Source organism: Rattus norvegicus, chromosome 3 (assembly GCF_036323735.1).
Source record: "Rattus norvegicus strain BN/NHsdMcwi chromosome 3, GRCr8, whole genome shotgun sequence".
Taxonomy (NCBI): Eukaryota; Metazoa; Chordata; class Mammalia; order Rodentia; family Muridae; genus Rattus; species Rattus norvegicus.
In genome coordinates this window covers 162,111,857-162,135,961 of record NC_086021.1, presented here as the reverse complement: position 1 = coordinate 162,135,961, position 24,105 = coordinate 162,111,857, and the positions used below count along the sequence as shown (strand labels likewise).

General features: G+C 47.9%; 1 protein-coding gene across 2 annotated transcripts in view; it reads right to left on the bottom strand.

The window, feature by feature from the left end:
• Positions 1-341: 341 nt before the first annotated feature.
• The window catches only part of Tm9sf4 (transmembrane 9 superfamily member 4), a 48,863-nt gene continuing 25,099 nt past the window's right edge, over positions 342-24,105 (bottom strand). The window contains exons 4-18 of one of the 2 annotated variants that reach the window (XM_006235284.5): positions 22,559-22,727; positions 22,327-22,459; positions 20,911-21,034; positions 18,951-19,069; positions 18,734-18,845; positions 17,853-17,923; positions 15,524-15,656; positions 14,563-14,644; positions 14,395-14,470; positions 12,271-12,354; positions 9,564-9,739; positions 8,563-8,626; positions 6,699-6,818; positions 5,954-6,043; positions 342-2,225 (exon numbers count right to left, since the gene is read on the bottom strand). In XM_006235284.5, coding sequence (XP_006235346.1) covers positions 2,076-2,225; positions 5,954-6,043; positions 6,699-6,818; positions 8,563-8,626; positions 9,564-9,739; positions 12,271-12,354; positions 14,395-14,470; positions 14,563-14,644; positions 15,524-15,656; positions 17,853-17,923; positions 18,734-18,845; positions 18,951-19,069; positions 20,911-21,034; positions 22,327-22,459; positions 22,559-22,727 — 1,703 coding nt within the window. In that variant the 3' untranslated portion in view covers positions 342-2,075. The remainder of the gene's footprint in view (positions 2,226-5,953; positions 6,044-6,698; positions 6,819-8,562; positions 8,627-9,563; positions 9,740-12,270; positions 12,355-14,394; positions 14,471-14,562; positions 14,645-15,523; positions 15,657-17,852; positions 17,924-18,733; positions 18,846-18,950; positions 19,070-20,910; positions 21,035-22,326; positions 22,460-22,558; positions 22,728-24,105) is intronic. The other variant, NM_001025649.1, reaches the window with a different exon arrangement.

The following is a 24,105-nucleotide window of genomic DNA, read 5'->3' as shown; positions in this document are numbered from 1 at the left end:
AGAGAGCTACCCAACACTGCCTCTCAAGTTCTGGGATGCTTGACTCTAAATTTCTATTGCTTTCAAAGCATCCTACTTGACAGAGTGTAGCAAATGCAGACCCTCAAACCAGGTTTCATGTTTATGTGCATCCTACCTATTTGCTATTTCCCCGCTTATTCAGAGGGGCAAATGCTTGACTCCACACAGAGGGCTAAGCAGTAGCTTACAGTAGGCGCAAGTAGCAAAGGCCTGAATTCTACAGCACTCAGGGAGACACTGAGCTGCAAAAGTAGCCATCAGACCTATCCGGTAAAATGGTCATACTTCAGTCTCCATACCCTTGCATGTGAGTCAAGACATAACAGGACAATGGCATTTTATTTACAATTGGACCAGAAAAAGGCATACAGGCATTTTTTTTTAATTAAAAATAATGATGATGATTTAAAAAGTCAGAAAAATTGACAATGTTTGAACCTTTCCCCCACCCATCCCTGACAATGAGAACCTTGGGGGTTGAGGTGCAGGATTTGAATGAACAAGTAACTCCCAATCACTCTCTACTCTCGGGCTCCCATTTCTCTAGCCTGATTCTTGGTGGATGCCACTCAGTGCTGCGAAGTCACTGTGAGGCAAGATGAGAGGTGCACTGATTTGACTGCTGATGGCAGCAGGGCCCCAGGAGTGGGGGCAGTGAGGGTAGGGTGTGTTCCCAGCATAAGCAGCATCCTGAGCTTTGTCTCCTGGCAGGTTCCCAAAGTACTGGAACAAGGGCCAGTGGCTGTTATTGACCCCTACACCCAAGGTGGGTTTGGTCTCTTGCTACTTAAGAGCAAAGTCTATGATCTGCACAGGCTTTGCAGGGGCTCGGGTAGGGCCGAGGAACTAGGCCAGGTACATGAGCCTCTTTCCACCTTGGGGAGACTGGCTTGTCTCTTCCTAGGAACTGGGAAAGGAGCAACCCAACTTACCTTCCATTTTCCTTCTCAGAGAAGTTTTCTGGGTGTCCCCAAGAGAACTTGCACGGGAGGAAGAGGGGATGGGTCTGGCTAAAAGAACTGAGAATAAATGCTGGGGCCAAGGCCATGAGGAAGAGAGAGATCTGAAGACTCTAGACCTGAAGGTGAGGGAAGAAGGGGTCCACCATCACCCTTTAGAAAGAGCAGTGCCCCTGAGGGAAAGACTGGGGAACAACCATGAGGGTGAGCACCCTAGTCTAGCGGCTTTGGCCACCTCTTCCCACACACACATGGGCATGGAAACACTCGGCCCTGGCCCAGGGCTTCTTGGCACGAGAACAGTCACTGCAGGCCTCATTTCTTCCTTGGTGGTCGCAAACTCTGGATGCTTTGATGAGGGGATCCTGCTGTCCCAGGGAACCAGGACATGTTCTTGGAGTGACCAAGTATTCCCAGTCAAAACGATGACCAAAGGCCTGGCTGGCAGCCTTGTTTTGGGCAGCAGAGGGCAGGCTGGGGAAGAGAATGGGGGAGGGGCTGGCAGGGCTTGGTTGGCACTGAGGTTACTGTCTGGGCTGCAGCTGTGTTGTTGTGGCATCAGTGGCGAGGATGGGCAATGAGAGACTTGGAGCCCTCACCGCAGCCCTGGTGTTTCCTCTCTTCCAGTTAGTAGTAGGGTAGCCAACAACTCTGAGGAGCTGATGGGGACAGTGATCAAAACCCCACACTTATCCATCCTGAATCTCCACGTTTAAAAACAAAACAAAAGAAAAAAAAAAACAAAAACAAACAAACAAAAAAAAAAAAACAAGCCAAAACCAAAAAAACAAAAAAACCCCAACCCAAACCAAAAGAACCTGAATTAACAGGTCAGAAAGCTCCTGCTGAAGGAGACTCTTAGCTCAAGAAAAACAACCACAGAAAAATGTATCCCTCCAGACTGAATGAGATGAAGGAATGGAAGGGTTATCTACAGGCCCTCCTGCCCCCCATGCAGCCTGGGAGTCTAGGAACACTGTGCCAGGAGTTACATTCCAAATGAGCAGGAGTTATTTTATTTTGTGTGCCTGCAGTTCCCCACGCAGGGTGGCTTCCTGTCCGAGGATCCAGTGGGCCTAGTGTTGGTTCACCCACTCAGTCTATCTTCACAGCAGCATAGATCTTGCGGACAAACATGTAGGCTGCATAGAAGCCGATGGTCCCTGTGAGCAGCCAGAAGGACAGGACCATGAGGGTGGTGTAGCCAAAGTAGAGGAGAGAAGGGATGAACTCCACGATGTCCAGCTGGGCCAAGGCAGAGAGAAGGGAGACGGATGGTTAATGCCAGGCAGCTGTGTGCTGTGGCGAACTGCACACCCTGTGCTGGACAGTCTTATGTCAACTTGACACAAGCTGGAGTCCTCAGAAAGGAGGGAGCTTCACTTGAGAAAATGCCTCCACGAGACCCAGCTGTGCGGCACTCTTCCATGGCCTCTTGATCAGCTCCTACTTCCTGGTTCCTGCCCTGTCTGAGTTCCTGTGCTGACTTCCTTCAATGATGGCACTATGATGTTGCTTTTGGTCATGTTGTTTATGACCACAGCAATAGATAAGTAACTAAGATAGGCTCCCCATCCCAAACCTCGTGAAACTGACAACTGACAAGGTGAAAGGGCTCACAGCAGAAGGCTAACTAGGACCAGAGTACTGCCTTGGGCGTCAGGTAGAAATGAACACAGCTGCCCCACTCCCTGGCCCCCTGGCCCCAAACAGCACCACAGTACTCCTGGACAGCTGGAGCAGCAGCAGAGTCTGGAGGGAAGAGCAGGTGTGAGGAGACTCTCAAGGCCTCAAGCTTAAAAACTATGGTAGCATCATCAGTTTGCCTCAGTCTACAGTCCTTGGTCCCTGAGGATGCTGGAAGTGTCTCCACTAGCTCACAATGCTTGTTATGTTGGAGCACACTGAACTCCTTAGTGAGGGAGGTAGACATGAAAGAGATCGGTGGTGTGACGTCAGGTAGTTGAAGAGAATACAGCTTGCTGGCAACTTGATATGGGCTGAGTGCACTGGCCCTGAGAGGGGCCTGTCCCAGGGCTCATGGGCAGATACTTAGTCACAAATACAAGCCCAGATTAAAAAAAAAAAAAAAAAAAAAAGCAAATATAGGTCCCTGTCCAAGGTCTTCTAAAGTGTGAAGGCCATGGTTGTAGGCGCCCCTCAAATGGTCCTGCCATCTTTCATGTACACATTTTTTTATGACTGTAGAGGGGGTGAAGGAGGTAGGAGGGGAAAGGAACAAGACAGTTGTCAAACCAGGAAGGGAATTAGCAAAAAGGAAGGGCTGATGGGGTCCTTCCTGAGTTCAGGCCAGCTAAAGACATCATTTATCAAAGACCCTTGGAGTAGGCTGGTTGGATTTTCCACAGAGGGTATATGAGGCTGGTGGAGAAGGGCAAGAAGCTTGAACTTGTGTTTGCCCAGCACTGGTCCCAGCTTCCCTCTGCCTGTCAGGTGTTTTGGCAAATATTCGAATCACCTTGTGCCTTATTGGCACCACCATTCCTAATACAGAACCCAAGCTAGTCCATCAGAGCACAGTACCCTATGGGGCCCAGTAAGCAAAGTGAGAGGCGTGTGTCCACAGTAGAGCCTCAGAGGTCTTCTCTGGAAGCAAAAATACAATGGCAGAAGAAACTATTGAGGTTTCAGTGCTATGGACACAGAAAGTGGACACACCAAGGCCCCCTTCTACTCTGTGGAAAGATCCTACCTACAGACAGAAGCCAGAACAATATCCACAGAGCTAGGGTGTGGGCAGAGCTCTGACAACTTCAGATGCCGGACCTAACAGAGTCTGAAGTTAAGACTCCCACTTCCTAAACCATGCAGCTGCATCAGCCAAAGGATTCTTTTTGCTTCAGTAAGTTTCAATACAATTGAGTTTTGGTTACCCCATGGACACAAAAGTTCTGATTTAAATAGGCTCCTGAGGTGGAAGAGTCTCGGAATGAGGCCGAGATGCAGGGTCCACAGGGGCAGGCTGAGCTGTGAAACCGAGAGCTTCACGATGTCAGGAGCTGTCCAGTTAGAGAACAGGAGTGTTGGAAGGAAGATCTGCTACTGGGTCAGCAAACCTTGTCTGAAGGGCCACAAAGATTTTTATTCTCCCCTCCGTTTTATAGTTTTATAGTTTATGTGGTTTACAACGACTCAACTGTCACTGCAGTGTGAAAGCAGCCAGAAGACATGTGAATGAGTGTGCATAGCTGTGTTGCAATAAACTGTTCTTTCAAGAGCAGCCTACTAGCCTGTGACCCAGGTTGCTGGGCTCTGAAGCAGAAGTGCTCATCTGCTGGGACTGCAGAAGCTCCTGGGCGGAGCCCTGCAGCAGACCATCTGGGGATCTTTCTACAACCCGGTATTTTGGGGAAACTTGGGCATTCCAAGTTTCACCCACTGGACCTACAGCTCTTATTTACAAACACACCCTGGCTGCAGGCAGAGGACTGCTTTCCTTTGGGCTTCAGAGATAGCAAAGCATGGGAAATCTCCACTGTTGGAGGTTAGGACTCACCAAAGCTTCCCTGAACTCCTCTAACTGGCCCATCCTGTTTGCCCTAGTTGCTAAGCCAGAACAAGACTCCTGTTGATTACTAACCCACGCTTAACCTGTGTGAGCTCATGCCGCAAGCAGGCCCCCAAGCACAAATCTAGCCCTGGCTCATTCTCTCTTCACCAGGCACAAGCGAGGAAGAGAAGGGGCCCTAGAGACACAGTGAATAGTCTACCTTTGTCTCTGGATATGTGCACTTGTGTGTGCATCCAAATGTGTGTGCACATGGGTGTGAAGTCAGAGGTATAAATATTGGGTGTCTTCATCAATCATTTTCTACTTTTATTTTTGAGACAGGGTGTCTCAAACCCTGGAACTCACCAGACTAGACAGGCTGCCCGAAAACACTAGAGCCTGCCTCCACCTCAGCCCTGGGTCTACAGCAGCTGCTGTTTTTTATGTGGGTCTTGGGGCATCAAGCTCAGGATGTCAAGCTAACTCACAAGTACCTTAGATGGAGCCAGTTCCCTAGCCTGATTTTATCTGCTTATTTCTTTTTTTTTTTTTTTTATTAATATGGGTATACTGTCACTCTCTTCAGACACACCAGAAGAGGACATCGGATCTCTTTACAGATGGTTGTGAGCCACCATGTGGTTGCTGGGATTTGAACTCAGGACCTCTGGAAGAGCAGTCAGTGCTCTTAACCACTAAGCCATCTCTCCAGCCCTGCTTATTCCTTTCAACTGTTTTCACTTTCATGTTACTGTCCTCCTCCTGTGTCTGGAGGGAGTACTGTATTACCAGCTTTATTTCTGAGTAGAAGCATTTAGATAACTCTCTGCCTTTAAGATGTATAGGGAACAGAGGAAGCCCCAACAGAGTGACATGGAGCCATGCTGAGGACTCCATCGCCAGGCTCAAGAGGAATGGCAAAGCTCTCCTCAGGAGCCTAAGTGTTTATGAATGATTGATCCGAGTGTGCAAAGACTGGTAACTGCAGCGTCCCCTTCCAACCTTCGACTGCTTGCCTACATAGACCTCTCACTAAGACTAGCCAATCCCTCTCCTGCTACAGCCATAATAAACCCACAGAGATTCTGGGTTGCCAGTGACAGTAGATTGTGCCTGATCCCAGCTTTCCTGTATGTGTGTCTGTCCTCCTCATTTTATCTCTACCCCAAGCCGGGGTTCCAGTGCACACACCACCAGCAGAGATGGCCACCGTCAACTCCTCCAGACTCAGCCTTCCAGTGCTGAGACTACAAGGCCATATTGCCCTTCTGTTTCTGCACAGAGCATTCTCACTGTTATTCAGACTGAAGGCTTGTTCCCAAACATACGACTAAATGGCTCTGGTCATCTCCAGTTTGGATGTAAAAGCACAAGCCAGACACTTGCTTTCCTATCAAAAACCTCCTCCTCCCCTGCCAACCTGCCCCAGAGAGGGTTAAGAGGATCTCAAGGCAGGTAGTACCTTGTTAACAAAATAAAAGATGGCATAAACCAGGACGTAGAATGCAGATCCCCCTGAGACAAGGAAATTCCTCCACCACCAGCGGTAATCCTAAGGAGTAAAGAAAGGAAGGGTCATGGTAGGATCTGCGATATTTTTTCACAAGTCTCATGGTCAACAGAGGGGTTCAAGACTTTAGGTAAGAAGAGTCCCATGTGGATAGGGAATGGTTTATAGCTTCACTGTGATGACAGTCCCACATCTGGATTTATTTCTAAAAAAACCACAGAATCCCAGATTAAAATGGGTAAATTTTACTGCTTATAAATCATATCTCAATTTTTTAAAAGATCAATAAAAAATAGTAACAAGTAAGTTTGCTTGAGCACATACTTCTCATAGGTAAGGGTGACTGAGTAGCCTCCACACTATTCTCCTAGTGGAAGAGCTGGATTTCAGCCCTGGCTGGTGGCCTATCCATTGCCTACCTGGGCCTCTATCCACTCTGTAAGAGCTAATTCCCACAGGGGAGCCAAGACAACCATCTGTACCTGCCAACTGGAGTTTCCTGATGTGGGTCTGACACTGACAGATCACAGCCATGCTGTGATGTGGGCATCATCGGTTCCAGGGTAGAGTGGAAAATGGCTTGGGCAGGGGATCAAGACAGCCTGAGGCAGCATCCCTCATGGGGTAGCCACCCTCTCCCCAGAGCCCCATGAAGATGGTCGTGTTGGCTGTGTCCTATGCCACCCGCTCCGCTCACCTCTGCACACAGTTGGAAGTACACCATGACGATGCTGATCTGTGAACAGGATACCACCAGGATGATGAAAACAAGGAATAGGAAACCGAAGAGGTAATAGAACTGGTTCTCCCAGATTGCCTGTGGGCACAGAGATGGCTTCAGGGGCCTGCTCACCTCATTGCCTACTTACAACACCTCCGCCAGGGCTCCACTCCCACCTGGATCAATACAGCAGCTGCCACCTGTGAGGGCAGCTTGCCCCACACCACATGGATGCTGCAGTGTTCTTCAGGCTTCATAACCTCGACCCTTTTATTTTAAAGAAGAGATTTATTTATCTATCTATCTATCTATCTATCTATCTATCTATCTATCTATCTATTTATATGGGTGTTTTGCCTACATGTACAAATGCACACCAGAAGAAGGTATTGGATCCCATGGGGCTATAGTTATAGATGGTAGTGACCTGCCATGTGGATGATGGGACTTGAACTCAGGTTCTCTAGAAGAACAGCCAGTGAGTGCTCTTAACCACTGAGCCATCTCATCAGCTCCTCGTGACCCTTATTTATTGAAAAAAATTTTCGTATAATGTATTTTGATGTTTTCCCCCTCCCCATTCCTCCCACCCATTTGCCTACCCACTTAATTTTATGTTCTTCTTGTCTCTCTGAAGCAAGATAAAACAAAAACGTAAGTAATAACCAAAAAACCCCCAAGAAATCACTCCCCACAAAGAAACCAACTAAAAAAATAAAATAAATTCCAAACAAAGCAAAATGAGACAGAAGTCTACAAAACTACAATTCAGTTTGTTCTGTGTTGGCCAAGTACTCCTAACCTTAACATTCCTTTTCTTTTTTTTTTCAAGACAGAGTTTCTCTGTGTAACCCTAGCTGTTTGGAGCTGTCAATCAAACTGGCCTGAAAGTGCTACCTCCCTCTCTCTGCCTCCCAAGTGCTGGGGCTGAGAGTAAAAGCAGGCACCACCACACCTGGTCCTTGCCTTTCCTTTTTATTAAAAAAAGATTTACTTATTTTATATATGTGAGTACACTGCTGCTGCTCTCTTCAGACACACCAGAAGAGGGCATAGATCCCATTACAGGTGGTTGTGAGCCACCATGTGGTTGCTGGGAATTGAACTCAGGACCTCTGGAAGAGCAGTCAGTGCCCTTAACCACTGAGCCAGCTCTTCAGCCCCCTTGCCTTTCTTTAAAAAAAAAGAAAAAGTTTATAAAATTACTTTGTGTGTATGAATGTTTTGCTAGGTGTCTGTACAACACGTGGACCTGGTGCTCAGAGGCCTTCCCATGCATCAGCCCCACATGCACCGAACATCTTCATTACCTCTTAGGACTGCCCTGACAGACAGGACCATTAACAGACTTAAGAGTGAAGAAAGGGAGGGAGGGGGATGGGACAGGGTGTTTCTAGAGGGGAAACTGGGAAAGGGGTAACATTTAAAATGTAAATAAAAAAAAAAAAGAAAGTTTCAACGTATAAAATAGACAAAAGTCCATGGGAAACACATGGAGGAATGTCTTTCTAAGCCTCTCTGTAAGAGATGCAGTCTTTCCACTCCATTGAATGCAGACAGAACTCAAAGGAATGAAGCAACACACAGTAGTAGATGAGTGTTGGGAAGGCAGCAGGGTACGTGATAAACCTGCTGCTGCTGACTGAGCTGACGTTCCCTTTCCACTTTAACATGTACAGAGATGCTTCATTAAATAACCACATTTATTTTTGGTAAAAAAAAAAAAAAAAAAAAGAGTGAAGAAAGGGGCTCCTGCAATTTCACAGACAGCAAGAAGCAGAGCCTAAATGAGGGCAAGCGAGCAGGCTGGTGTGGGAAGGGGAGGGGTCTCGGTACTCACACTGAAGATGAAGAACAGCTCAATAAACATGGCACCAAAGGGCAGGATCCCAGCCATGAGGATGCTGCGGCAGAGAAGGAGTGTTAATAGTGTGGAGCGCCTGGCCTGCCTGGTGTGGAGCAGGGAAGGCCCCTGCTCTCTCCTAGGCATCACTACAGAGAAGGCCTGCCCACATGGTGGTAGGTCTATGGTTTGTCAAAACTCTCTTCAGTTCACAGATGGGAACTCTGGTACAATAGTGACTGACCTGCCCAGGGAGCATCTTTCCCCCTCCCCGGCTGGCTTCCAACTCAGAGATTCCCCTGTCACTGTCTCTGGGATTAAAGGTATGCACTACCACTGCCCAGCTCCATTTTTTACTTTTTTAAAGATTTATTTATGTATATGAGTACACTGTAGCTACATTCAGACACATCCAACCGCATTACAGATGGCTGTGACCACCATGTGGTTGGTGGGAACTGAACTCAGGATCTCTGGAAAAGCAGTCAGTGCTCTCTACTTCTGAGCCTTTTCTCCAGCCCCCAACCCCCTTTTTTTCTTTTCTTTTTTTTCGGAGCTGGGGACCGAACCTAGGGCTTTGCGCTTGCTAGGCAAGCGCTCTACCACTGAGCTAAATCCCCAACCCCTCCCTTTTTTTCTTAAGACAATTATTCCATGTGGGTTTGGTTGGAGACTGACCCTAGAGTAGTGTGCACCTTAGGTAAGTTAAGTGTTCTGCACTGGGCTATATTCCCAGCTTGAGCTAAGGGCTTAACCTCTGCTGCCTCCCAGCCCTCGCTCTAGTCTTTAGGCAGACGTCAGGTCTGCAGCATCTATCTTCAGTGGGACACAAGGCTGAGCTTGTAGCCCTCTGGTAGTGTAACTGCTGCAGCCACAGAGCAGAATGATCGCAGCACCATTCTGAGAAGGGAACCTCTTCACATTCTCCTAAGGAGATGGCCTAGGGGAGGACTGACGCTGCCCACCCCGGAAGTCTGTTTACCTCTTTCAAGACTCACCCCACAAATCGGTTCATGTACCACCGTTGCTCAGGGATCTGCCGGGGAATCTGGTTTGTGCGCACAGGGTTGTCATATGGCTGCTTGCGGAAGCCGAAATAGTAGCCTAAGTAGACAAGGGGCAGGGAGATCCCGAACCACATACACAGCAACGCCACCATGGTGGGAAAGGGTACCTGTGGACACAATGTTGTTGAGCTCCTTTAGGTCTTGATACCTAGAACAGAAGCCATGCAGGGAGTAGTAGTGGGGATAGGAAGCTCTGGGATCCCCAGGAGAAGCCATGTGCACAGCAGGGCCACTGTGGCGGGGAATGTCCTGCCAACTTTTCTGCAGCCGGGATCCTAGCCTGAATCTCTGGAGGCCAATAATTTCCTGTGGGGAGAGCTGAGGGCGCATGAGGCATGTGAGCTTCCAGTGAAGATGAACCCTTAGCATCCTAGGAGCCTATGCTCCAGGGAGGAAGTGGAACCGAGACTCCCAAGGAGTCATGAAGGTGCCATCAGGTAAGGCCACTACCTGAGGTCTGCTGAGTGAAGAGAATGAGGGAGAGGGCAAAACTGCTAGAGTTTGGTTAAAATGAAACATCACAACATTCTTCCGAGTAGAGAAAAGCAGGGCATGGGTCTGGAGTTATAAAAGACCCCCATTTTAGTAAAATCCATTTTTTAGACGGGGCCTCATGTAACCTAGGTGGTTGGCCTTGAACCTACTATATAGCCAAGGATGACCATGGACTCCTGACCCTCTTGCCTCCACCTCCTGGGTGCTGGGATCAGGGAGGCATCCACTACCACAGTAAGTTCAGAAAGGGCTGCAGCTGGAACTCAGGGTTTCTAGCATGCTAGGCCAGCACTCTGCTGAGGTACACCCTAGGTTCCCAAATTCAGTGTGTGTTTGTGTATGTGTCTGGAAAGGCCTACAAGTTAATAGTACTTCCTTAGATGGGGAATGGGGTTAGAACTGATATTTTTCATCTTCCTCATCATCATCTGTAAGTCATTTTCTATAAGGCTTGTACAAAAATCAGTATGTTAACAACTTATTAATGTGGAAGGGTAAACTTGTCCCAGCCACTGTAGAAACCAGTACTTGAGTATGTATGCAAAGAACTTCAAGTCAGCACACTACAAAGATACTGGCACATCCACTTTTATTGCTGCACTGGTCACAACAGCCAGGAAATGAAGATAAAGAAAATGAAACACCAACGATCTGCAGGAAATGGATGGAACTAGAAACTATTATGCTAAAATAAGCCAGACTGAAAGACAAATACTGCATGCTTTCTCGTATACATAGAACCTATATTAAACATTTCTGTGTGTATCTATATTTATATATGTGTATATGTAACTCATGAAACTAGAATGAGATCATTAGAAGAAAGGAAGAGATCTTCATGTAGGGGAAAGAGGGTAATGGAATACGTGTGATAAGAAAGCAGAAGTTAGGAGTTTGCTGGGGGAAGGAGGAGAGCAGCCAGAGCAGGGAGGGGACAAGGAAGAGAACAATGAGTAAGGGACACGAGTGTGAACAAAGTGTAGCGATACGTAATGTAAAGTGCCATAATGCAATGTACTACTCTGTATGCCCACTTAAAAATTAGTAAGAGGGGTTGGGGATTTAGCTCAGTGGTAGAGCGCTTGCCTAACAAGCGCAAGGCCCTGGGTTCGGTCCCCAGCTCCGAAAAAAAAAAAAAAAAAAAAAAAAAAGAAAAAAGAAAAAAAATTAATAAGAAAGAGAGGATGTTAAATGTTTAGGACAGTATTAAAATAAACATCATTTGTAGTAAATTTTGTCATATACTCTCATTTTAAACCTCTCTGTTGAAGGAAAAAGATTGAAAGAGTACATATTAAAAACCTCCTCAGTAGTTTCCTCTGGATGGCTCCCTCCACTGTTTCATTTCCCACTGTCTCTGTGCGTTTTAGAAAGCCCACCTTAAACACCGGGGTGGTGTTGGGTGGTGAGGTGTGGTGTGGGGTGTGGTGGTGTGGTGTGGTGTGGGGTCGGGTGGTGTGGGGTCGGGTGGTGTGGTGTGGTGTGGGGTGCGGTGGGGTGGGGTGGGGTGGGGTGGGGTGCGGTGGTGTGGTGTGGGATGGGGTGGTGAGGTGTGGTGGAGTGTCCCTACGCTGCTGGGAAGAAGCAGCCTCCATTCATATCCAGAGTCCTTAGTAGACACCTAACAAGCACCTGTCCCACTTCTGCAGTCCTGAGAACCGACCAAGGGCCCATATCCCACACTCCCTCCGTCACAAGAGTCTGGCACTTCATTCAGAGTCCTGAGGAGCTGCTGGCAACCTCAAGGCATGGGGTTAATGGGAACTCCACTCTGGGGTGTTCTGACAGGGTGCTGAGAAGGTGAGCCCTCTGACCTTATTCTTGACCAGAATATCAGGCAGCTCTCGCTTGGCTGAAACATGGGGGATCCCCCAATTGGCCCCTGGAGTGTAGAAACCTCCCTTTAGAGAAGTGATCTGGCCAGCTGTTTCCAAGTCTGCAGAAAGGCCAGGGCCGGGGCACAGGCAGACGATGGATGGGCAATGCTGGGGAAACCCCAGCCAACCTCCAACCCCTAGAGCTGGGAACAGAACTTTGGGGACTCAGAAAACGGAAGGGAACAAGGGAAACAGGAAGTGTCCTTAGGGAATACTGAGCAGCTCTCCTTGCTGGAGAGGGGTTGGACAGCAGAGAAGGCACCTACCGCTCCTGATGAGTGCTTTCCCCAGATGAAGCAATTCAACACAAAGCAGATGCCAAAAACCACGCCAGGATACAGTGTCGCTGTCTGGGAGCAAGAGGAACAGGTTGGGGAGCTGCATCCAGGGTTCCTACGTGGTCCTTGCAGAGTTCACAGAGAACAGGACCAGAGGCTTCTTTTGTGGTTTCATCATAAGCACAGTTTCTTTTCTGACCCCACAAAGACAGGCTCCTTTTCTATTAGACTTTGTAGAGCCCTGAAATTGCCTTTCCTTGCCCTTATCCCATTTCCTAATTACAGATGGTGCTCAACTTAGAAAGGGTCTCCTTGGGACCTCCTGAATTGGCGATGTACTGACAGAGGCTTTCTGCAGCAACCACACTAAATTTGGTATGTTAGATGCACATTCATCTCGACTCTATCAACTGAGATGTAATCTCACGGAGACAAGAAGCACAACGTACAGCTTTGCTGCCTGATCAATGTTTCCAATACACTCTACATCCTGCACTCTGTGGTATTCTCGTCATACAACACAGTAGCTATTCAGTAAGTATTTGCTTCATAAATAAATAAAACTATTAGGGAAAAGATGTGTGTCTGGGCTCCAACGCCAAACTGCCTAAAATAGTGGTCCAGTGTCAGTAGTATCTTAAGGATGGCAACTTTGGGCTCTATTCTCGTTTCACCTCACCCTCACTACAATCAGGGTTAGAAGAGACCCTACTAAAAGATGAGGGCCTCTCTGGACAAGTTTATCAGTGGTAGAGCAGAGTTCAGAATCCAGACAGCCTGCCTCCAAAGCCCACTTTTAATCTCATGCAATATAAGCTAGTCAGTCTAGGCACAGAAAACCTAGGCCCCAGGCTTACACTTGCGTTTCATCCTACGTTTCATGCCTGGAGATCTAGGCATCCAGGTGGGTCACTAAGCACAAAGACCAAGGCCCAACCTAACACTCAAACTCTGCATTAATTTCTTCTTTGGCTCACTGTTGCTCCATCCAATAGCTAGTCACTACTCCTGTGTGTTCTTGTCTTTGGGCCCCCATGTGGGTCATCCACATCCTTGGTACGAGTGTATCGGGGCTATACACTGCAGAGTAGGTGCACCCATCTCCACTGGAAAGATGGGAATCACAAGTTGAGAGGGCTGTTTCTGATTTTCCATCAAGAAAAGCCAAGTCAAGACTAGGATATAGCCAGGCATGGTGGTGCATGCCTTTAATCCCAGAACTCAGGAGGCAGAGGCAGGCGAATCAATGTGAGCTCCAGGCCAGATTGGTCTACAAAGTGAGTTCCAGGATATAGAAACCTGTCACAAAACAAACAAAACAAAACAAACAAAACCCCTAAAACCTAGGATCTCAGAAACTTCAGAACTTGTGCTACCTAAAATCTTCTTTAGACCCAGTTCAAATGCCAAGATGCCTTTTTTTTTTTTGTATCTTTCCATCCTGATGTGTAGCAGAGAATTTCTCATCTTCCTTTCTGGCTGAAACTTACAGTCTGGGCACCATATCTAATACTGGGACCAGAAAGAAGAAAAAGCTCCTAGGAGAACCCCAGCCCTGCACTGCCCCATTTCTATGGACTTTTCCACCTCCAAAACGTGTCTTCACTCTGACTGGCATGTCAGCTAGCTGTAACACAGCCCAGCCTCTCTCGCTGGTAGGCAATTCTCTCTAGTCTGTTGGGTATGGTGTTCTCTTGGGAGGCTGCTGACACCCTGAATCTGCTATTCTCTTGCTTCTCACTAGACAATGCAAGCTACAAGTTGTCCAAGTTCAGCCTCCATATCACTCTGCGGATGGGGCATCTGCAGTACTGAGGTCCTTTTCGAAGCTTAAGGGAGCCTAGAACTATAGACTGTGGCCCAGCCCCCTCTGCTCCATCATCATGTTGCTTAGTTACTAGCTTAAAAATCCATGTCGGGGCCTGCTATGCTCCTGAGTGGTGTAGGAAGGATGTCTCAGGTCCCAACGACAGCTAGGAGGAAGAGGAGGAGGAAGAGGAGGAAGAGGAAGAAGAGGAGGAGGAGGAAGTGGAGGAAGAAGAGGAGGAGGAAGAGGAAGAAGAGGAGGAGGAAGAGGAGGAGGAAGAGGAGGAAGAAGAGGAGGAGACTTACACAGAAGGCTCCTTTCTTCCACCGATGGCCCTTTAGAGTTCTGTAAAGGCGGCCAGCAGAAAATCCACCAAATACCCTGTTGTAGGAAAAGGCAGAATCCACAGTAAGGAGTGCTGTCAGTGTGGGAGGCGGGCGTGCCATCCTGGGCGCACTCTCACATGCACCTACCCCATGAACATGAAGAGGAAGCAGGCTGTGGTCATGAGCGCTCCCCGGCTGGAGGGCGACAGCATCCCAAGCATGGCCACAACTACAGAGGGACAGAGGGCAGGGTCAGGGATTTGTCAGGCCTGAAGCTTCTGATGGGCAGACACACAGGCTGCTAGACAAATGGGGCTACAAGAGATTCTCTTCCTTTCTGGCCTTTGTAGCAGCACAGCTCTCTACAAGAAGACTGGGCTATAGCTCAGGTTTGGGGGTTTGGGGTTTGGGGGTTGGTAGCTCGGTCTTGGCAGCCTGAACTTTCACCGTACTTTCTTGTCCCCAGATTCTTATCCCTAGAGCCCATGGAATGAACTACACAACAGTGAGAGCATTCTGAACACCTTCACACTGAATCTAACTTGAGTCTGTAGGATGGAAGTTAGCCTCTCCATTCGCAGACAAGGAAACCAAACCCAACAGGGCTAGGTGGCTATCCAGTCGCAAGGTTGAAAGGTTGAGGGTGAGAGGTAAATTTAGGCAGACTGACTCCAGGCCTGTGTAATTATATATATTAGTGAGCTTATGTCCCTGATTAATGAAAAGTCCTGCTGTATGCGGTGGCACAGGCAGACAAAGTGACTGTTCATCTTAGCTTGGGCTACAGATATGACCCAACCTTGAAGGGGATGAGTCCTAAGCCAGCCCTGATGCTGACAGTGATTCTGGAATGGCTGCTTACTCAGAGGGCAGAGAGGATAGCCTCATAGTGCTGATGTGTCTTTCCCTGACCAAGTACTCATGATGGTTTTTATGTGAAGAAAGCTGAAAAATACCCGAGGGAGTCACTACTGCCGGGGCTTGGGGTACCTGCCCAGAATGCTTGGGGATAAGCCTGTCCTTTTGCTTAAGTCACAGAGAGGTGGCTATGCCTTGGGACCAGGCCATGCTCCTTTGACTGCCATACCCAGCCCATACACCCACTCACAGATGACAATCAGGATCATGCAGAAGAGCTGAATGCCTGAGCCTAGCAGAGAGCTGAGGATCATGGGATACTGGGGCGGCCTGAAGACGTCACCATGCACAAGCTTCCACCCAGACTCCTCCATAGTGTCTTCCTGTAGCAAAAGGCAGAGAGAAGGAGGTTTGTGAGGACAGAGAGGCTCCTGCAGGAAACACCCCTGTAGACCCTGGCTACCCCATCAAGTCAGCACCACCCTGACATAAGCTACCTAGACAAGGGAGGCCAAGCACTGCATGCTTGTAGCTGCAGGAAAAGTAATCTCCCTAATCCCACAGAACTGGAGAATTGGAAACAGTAGACACTAGCACAGTAAATGTTAACTTAGTAGTCCTTGGGTTCTGAAGCAATTTATTTTTTCCTGATTATAAATATGCATTTACTTGTCTAAAAAAAGGTATGTCATAAAACTCAAAGGAATTTAAAGAAACAATGTGTTTAGTATATATAAAAAAATTAAAAGCAGAGAAAAGGCCACATGTATGCCTTCAGTCTTAACACTCAAGAGGGTTAAGGCAGAAGAAGTGAGAGTTCAAGGTTAACCTGGGCAGCATGACAAAGACTTTTTTACATGACAGAAAACTGGAAAAAATAAAATGACCTATATACTTAAATGTTTCTACATCGACATAAAAAGATACCACTGTTCTCTTTAGTCTTTTACCTGTTTATTCATGTAATGTTTTAAAAAACACTGAGTGTCTCACAGAGTACCTTGTTATTTTCAAGTGACGTATGATTTTTGAACATTAAGATCACAGGTGTATAATAACCATCTTTTTTGTTGTTTTTTTTTTTTTGACACAGGGTCTTACTTTATATAAAACTCACTAAGAAGATCAGGCTGGCCTGGAACTCACAGAGATTTGTCTGCCTCTGCCTGTGCCTCCTGAGTGCTGGAATTAAAGGTATGAGCCACCATGATGGGCTCACAGATTAATCCTGCTAATAATTAGTACTATATATTTGTTTCTGTGTATGTACGTGTGTAGTTCAGAGGTCAACATCAGGTGTCTTCCTCAACTGCTTTCCACCTTATGTTTTTGACACAAGGCCCTTCTTTGAGTCCCAGGAACTCCTGGGACTGTGGATCTGTCACTTCAGCACTGGGGTTATAAATGCATGCAGCCACCCCTAGCTTTACATGGGCACTAGGGATCCAAATTTGAAAGACCCTGTTTCAGAAGAGAAAAGAAAAATCTGTGCTACTTACCTGTTCCAACACCACTTTCTTATGACAATTTGAATATGAGTTTGTGTGGCAGGGGATAGGGGTGGGGTGTTTCCTGAAGTGGAAGTGTGTGTGTGTGTGTGAGAGAGAAACCAGGCATGTTGGTATATCAAAATATCATATAATTATTGGCTATGTATAGTTAGTTTCTCATCTGTAAATATAAGAAATGTTCAACTTCAATACATAAGAAATTAGGATTTTTTTTTAAGTTCTTTTTGTTTTTTGGTGGTGGTGGTGATTTTGGTTTTTTTGGATCCTGGTAGGCCTAAAATTCACTCATGTATCAGGTTGACTTTGAACTCATACAGCTCTGCCCGCCTCTGCCTCCCAGGAAACAAGAGGGATAAGTACTCATGCTGGGCCTTGCTATGGAGGTGAGTTATCTCAAACCTCCCCTGCCTCACCCTGCTGAGTGCTAAGATCACAGGTGTGTGATATCATGCCTAAAGCTAGTTTTAAATTTAATTTTTTTTTTTTTGGATCTTTTTTTCGGAGCTGGGGACCAAACCCAGGGCCTTGCGCTTCCTAGGCAAGCGCTCTACCACTGAGCTAAATCCCCAACCCTAAAAACAGGAACTTTTTTTTCTTTTTCTTTTTCTTTTTCTTTTTCGGAGCTGGGGATCGAACCCAGGGCCTTGCGCTCGCTAGGCAAGTGCTCTACCGCTGAGCTAAATCCCCAACCTAAATTTAATTTTTTAAACACATTGCATTTATTATTTATTTATTTATTATTTGCATGCATAATACTATGAGGTGGAGGTCAGAGGACTCTGTGGGAGTCAATTCTTTACTCCCACCATGTGGGTCTGAGGGATCAAACTCGGTTTTAATACTTGGTGGCAAGCAGTCTTACCCTGATGCACCATTTAAGAAACTCTTCTTTAGAAATGTTACATAATAAATTAACCAAGTTTTTTTTCTTTTTTTCTGTGATTTCTTTCAAACTCCTATCACTTTGAGGAATAAAGAATATTTCTTTTTCTTTTCAATGCCTTTGAGATTTACTGTGATTTCTCTCATACATGTTTGCATGTGCCCACCCCAGCCAAGACCTCGTACAATGTCATCCTCCTTGTTGTAGTTGGCGATGTCCTTCCGCAGCGTCCGGATGATAATCATGCTGAGGATGCCTGCAAAGGACAGGGATGGCAGGCTGAGCAGGGCTAACGGAGTGGGCTAGCCCACGCTCTGTTCCACAGCGCCTGGGCACGAGGCCACTCAAACCCCTCCCACATAAGCAGAGTTCTACTCCAGCTGAGCAGGGTTATGTAGAGAAGGCAGCTGCTGGGATGGGAGAGATGGCCGCAGGCTGATGCTTTTTGTGTCAGGGAGGAGAGTCCCATGCCATTCCTATTACGGGCAATGCCCTGAAAAACTGCCTTCCATCCATGTACCAAGACTCACAGCGGCACCTTTACCTCCCACTGTCCCTCAGCAGTTCCGAGATACCACCATCACTCTGCCTCACTTATCCTGTCTCCCTCTAGAAAATGGGCTTATGACCCTGAGCTCACTCTGTGCTTGTAGACTTATTCCTGAGCTGAGGACTGGCATTGGTGAAGTCTGGGTGGCAGTGAATAAGCAGGAGCCAGTGCTATTTTTGCCCCTCACAACATGGAAGCAATCATCCTCACTCTACCTCTCTCTGTCTGGAGCCTCTCCACCCGGCTTCCTGCCCAGCTGGTGTCAGAGCAGGACCACGATCCTGGAGGCTGCTGAATGAATCAGTGACTGTGCACAGACAAACCTATCTGCTCTTCCCTAGCAAACTCACCAGAACAAAGACAAATTCTTGCTCATTTCCATACATAGGAGGGATGGTGCAGGGCCATGGGGACTGCTTCTGACCACACATGGCCCTGACAACACTCTAGAAATACCCTGTAAGTAACATGATACCTCAGACTCCCAGCCCCACCTTCAATTCTCAGAGGTCTCACCTGACAGGAAGAAGACCACCACGACAGAGTTAATGATGGAAAACCAGTGGATCTGCACATCACTCATGGTTAGGTAAGTGTCCCATCGAGAGGCCCACTTGATGTCACTTTCCTGGCAGGCATGAATGAGGAGGCAGAGTCAGGTCTCCTGTTGCACATAGGATCCCAGCCCAGAGCAAGTCCTCCTCCCCTGGCCAGAGCAGGCGTTCTGTCTCACCTCCCAGTGCACAGAGTAGGTGAAGTACAGCTGATTCTCCTTAGTGGGGTCAATTTCTTGGGGTAAGGAGTTGGCACCCTCGGGTAGGGTACATGAGCTCTTCTCGTCTATTTTGAGGTCTGTGAGAGACAGAGACCCAGCCTGCTCTCACAGTGACCAGTGCAACTCCCCCAGGCAGGGCTACTCTCAAGGGTCTCAAGGTCGACCTGCCATCAGGGTTGAGTAGGAGCTGGGAGCAGAGAAGGTGATGGTGGCTCTTACAGCTCTATCAACACTCACCTGGCTTTCCCAAGGGCCTTAGGGAACAGAAAGTTATGAACATAGGGAGGGGAAGAGAGAAGGATCTGAGTCTAATTCCCTCCATCCAAAAAGCAGCTGGCTCTCTACATTCAACCCACACATCCATGGACTCCTCACCATTCAATCAGGCAACATGCCCAACAGTAGCTGGCTCCTTCCACCTTGTCACTCAGGCTTCTTTATTATGTTAGTAACCAACCACTCCGATGCCTTCCCCCTCCACTCACTTATCACGTCGTCTAACATACAATAAACATATGCTAGGGAAACCAGCATATAGTAAACACCAACCAGGCCAAGCACCACTCTGGCCAGAGAAGAACAGAGTGCAATCGTGAAGAGCCACAGAGAGTGTAAGAACCTCTAAACCTCATCTGTAAATGCTGAGCTGTGCTTGTGACATACCCAGGAGGGGCGGGATGGCACCTACACTCAGTTTTCATAATTTAGGATTGCTGCAAGGGGAAAGTCATGGGCAACAATTTTTTCAGTAAACCAAAAAAAAATCACCAGTGTGGACAAAAGGCTTGGAGTGGTGATGATCCACGTCTGCGATCCCAGAGACCGGCTGGAGACAGCTCAGTTAGAGCACTCGCCTAGGGTGTCGGGCTGAGAACTGACTCACTCCTAGCACATGAAAAGGCAGAAACAAGAGCATCCATGCATTCCACGCCAGTGTGGGCCACGTGGTGAGACTCTGTTTTAAGATGGAAACAAACGGCAGGATGTGGTGGAGCATGACTTTAATCCCAGCACTCCAGAGGTAGAGGGAGACAGAACTTTGTGAGTTCCAGGACAGCCAGGCCTATTTACAGATACCAAGTTTCAAAAACAAACAGAAAGAAAAAAGGAAGGAAGGAAAAGAGGAGGAAGAGGAAGAAGAGGAGGAAGAGGAAGATGAGGAGGAAGGGGAAGAAGAGGAGGAAGGGGAGGAAGAGGAGGAAGAGGAAGAGGAGGAAGAGGAAGAGGAGGAGGAAGAGGAGGAAGAGGAGGAAGAGGAAGAAGAAGAAAAAGAGGAAGAGGAAGAGGAAGAAGAGGGGGAAGAGGAGGAAGAAGAAAAAGAGGAAGAAGAGGAAGATGAGGAGGAAGAAGAAGAGGAGGAGGAATAAGAAGAGGATGATGAGGAGAAAGTAAAATTTCATCAAATCCTATGTGCCCCATCAAGACTGGGCTGGGTCCTAATATTCCTGGCCTACTGTTGACTCTAGGCAATTTCAGTCTGGCCAATCACCACCCACATAGAGGGAGCCAAAGTAACCCTCAGTCTGCTTCTCAATGGCTTTGCCTGTATTCTCATCCCTTGTTCTTCACCAGACTGGCTGGCTCTTGGGAAAAGGCTCAACAAAGCCTCAACTTACTATCTGGTCTTGGCCAAGTCACTAACGTCTTGAGCCTCTTGACTTCTCATCTATGTCACCTCTCATCTCCTGGAGCTGATCAGAGGTGGTGGGTCCCCATGGAACCCAGCCCACAGGACAGTAGGTACAACTGTCCCTCACTCCCTGCCTGCTCTGCTGGGGTACAGCAGCCTTCTTGGAATGAACCTATGTGCCATACTTGGGCCTTCCGGCCAGTAGAAAGGTGAGAATGTGAGAAGATCCTACGTGTGGAAGCCCAGGCCCATCCAGCCCTGACCGTCTGCTGATACCTCCCCACTCACCCTCCAGCCTGATGCTCTGGGGAATCACCTCGAAGCGGACGACTCGGTACGTGTGCTCCTGATCCTCTTCCGTGTCCTCCCGATGGTAATAAAGGATGAACGAGAGGTGATTGTGCAGGTAGATCTAAAACAGAGCAACCGAGAGTCAGAAAGCAATAGGAGCCCCAAACCAGAATGCACCCAGGGAGCCCAGCCAAGCACTAGACCCTTCTCTACCCAGCGTTGCCTGGCTGTATCAGCCTTCTGCAAGCATGGCCATGGCTCTGCTCATATCACCCTCTTGCTCAGATACTCCCGATGGCCTAGGGGGCTTATCAAATAAAACCTGCGTTCCCTTGGCCTGGCTGTCACTGTCTTTTTTTTTTTTTAAATTTTAAAGACAGCATACAAATAATGGTTTCATTGCAGCAATTTCATTCATATTCTGTTCGTCTTGCTTATGTGGGCTCTCCAAGGCCCTCCGTTTCACAAGCAGTCCTAACCTGCATCTTTGACATAGTATCACGACAACTGGGATGCTATCCTTCCTCTGAGTCTCTCAGCCCAGCTCTTTCTCTAAGTGCCCTCCTTCCTCCATGAGATCTCAGTGCACAACAGCTCCCTGGCTAGGGGAAGGCAACCACCAGTTCTCTCCAAATTAGGACAAGGCCTCAGAGGACAGGGACTATGCCACAAAGGCATTTCAGCTTTGTATTCCTGGGAAAAATCAGATAAAGAGGACACAGTTGCAGCCTATGTCATTAACAGTTTACTTCAGGAGTTGTGTCATGAATTGTACACAGACTGATTTTCAAAACCATACAGGCAAGCATCAGTGCTTTGCTTGCAGACACTGAAACACGGGACCAAACACACTCACATCACCAGTGGAAGCAGGACTGAGCTCAGGAAGCCTATGGCGTGTTCCTGATCATCATGTGGTCTTCTCTCCTACACACTTTAAGCTCTAGGTTCCTTTGCTAGTTTAATCTTATAGAAACAGAACCTAACATTCTAGAGGCTCTAACCTTCACATCCTTGTAGTTTATCCTGGCGCTAGTTGAAAGCCACAGAACTTTTACAGGCTATCTATATGAGACTCTGGTAGAAATGTGCCATGGCTGACCCCATCTTTTTAAAAACAGTCTTTCATTTATGTGTGTGCGTACACATGTCACAGCAGATGTGTGGTCAGAGGACACCTTGTGAACCAGTTCTCTCTTCCTGCCTCCTAGGTACTTGGGGATTGAACTCAAGTCATCAGGCTTGGGAGCAAGCACTGTATTTGCTGTCTGCTATCTCACTAGCCTGCTAACCCCATTTTTTCCCCTATGTTGCTAGCCAAGAGCTGAATGTTTTCCCATTCTCTGTGACTCCAAGTATTTATAGCTTGAGAGGTACGCCTACCCAGACCTCCAAGCACACCAGACACTCTACCTTGTTGACATCCGTGAAGCCAAGTCTGTAGCCATGTTCAAACTGCACGTCTTTTTCTTTCTTCTTGTCATCACTGTCACGGTTGCTGGAGTAGAGCTCCAGCCGGGTGGCCACAGGCAGGTTGTCAGCAATGCTAGAAACCCAAGGCCTCATTTAGACTCTCAGAACTACACTCCCACCAGACCCGCCCTGAGCTGAGCTGAAGGCCAGCCAGAGAGAAGCAGTAACTTACAGGTGAACATAGTACTCTTCTGTGATTCGCTCGGCCACCAGCCGGCTCTGTTCCACTGTCAAGATTACTGGCTTGTTGGACTGGCCGCACAGAACTTCACACTTCTTCTCACTGTTCATGAGAACTTGGAAAGGGGTGTTGACAATCCGGTCCCCTCTCAGCACCTCTCCTGCCATAAGAGAAACAGATGGAGCTCAGAGCTTCAGCCCTGTGGTGGCTGAGGACAGCAGTCATAGGCTGCACATAGCAGGACAAAATGGAGCTCCAAGGACGTCAGCAGTGCCACAGCCAAGCAGTCAGGTTCTATATCCCACCTCCCTCCCTATTCTGGGTTCTGTTGCTAGTAGATGTCCCACATCTTCCCAGGCCTATGCTCCTGGCTTCAAGCCTTGCTGCCCTCTCCCTTTCTTTGGATAACCCTTCCTGACCCTGTAACTGCAGACAGGTAAAGTCTTCCCCGTGCCTGCTGGAACCCCTCATGAACTTCTTTGCTCTCAGAACCAAGATCAAGTTGTATGCCATCCAACCTAAGGCCAGCCCCAACCCATCTCTTACCCACCTCCCAAGGTCACCCAGGTCACTCCCGAGCACTCTGCTTTGCCGCACCCAGGTAATCTCAAAGCCGCCATCCCCAAGCAGCTTTCTGTCTCTGTCTAAACTGATCTCCATCTCTCTGCCTAGTTAACACTGCTCCTCATTTTGCTGCCACTTCAAGCACTCCTAGCTCAGAGAGAATCCCCTAGATCTACTCCCCATCACAGCCAGTTTCACTTGGCTGATTATTTAGTCAGTCTGTTTTCACACTAGAACTTAGGGTCTGTTCAACGCTGTATCTTCAGGCCTGGCACCAAGCCAGTTCCCAGTGTGTCCTGATGAATGAAGGAGTGAGTGAGCAGGTAAGCAGTGAATGTATCAAGCAGAGCATATGCTGGCATATGCTGGCATATGTTGGGCCAAGCACATGTGGAGGTGGCAGTCCCGCCTGTTCTGCTGTCCTGGTGTGTCTCCTTCAGCTTGCCCCAGTTTCATATCACTGCTGTTACTAAGGAGCAGCTCAGAGTGAGAACACAGGGGGTTAGCTGATGCTGCCCCGCTGCTCAGTGCCTGTGAGTGTAACTTTTGGCATCAGGCTACTGGAGGAAATTGGCATGGGGAATTAAGTAGTAAGTTTTGGCTCAGAGAGCTCTCTGACAGTAGGGGAGTCAGACCTACACATACTAACACACCACAAAGTAACGTCATTGACATAGAAGAGCTGTACAGAGACAGGAAGGAGGTCAGCCTGGCTGCAGAGGTGAAGCCAATGATGTAAATGGTGTTCTTTGTTGCCGGCCTACTCTGCACTTGTGAGTGGATTAACTCCTCAGTTCTCGGTGTATCTGTAAGGAGAATACAACTGCTATCTCATTTTCTGGAGGAGGAAATTGAGTCTCAGTGAAGTAATGTCCCAGGACTAAGCTTATAAATGTCATGCAGGGTACAGAAGCAGGCAGCCAGGAGTCAGAAAATTCTGTTCACTATACAGTGCTGTCTCTGTACAGAGGCAG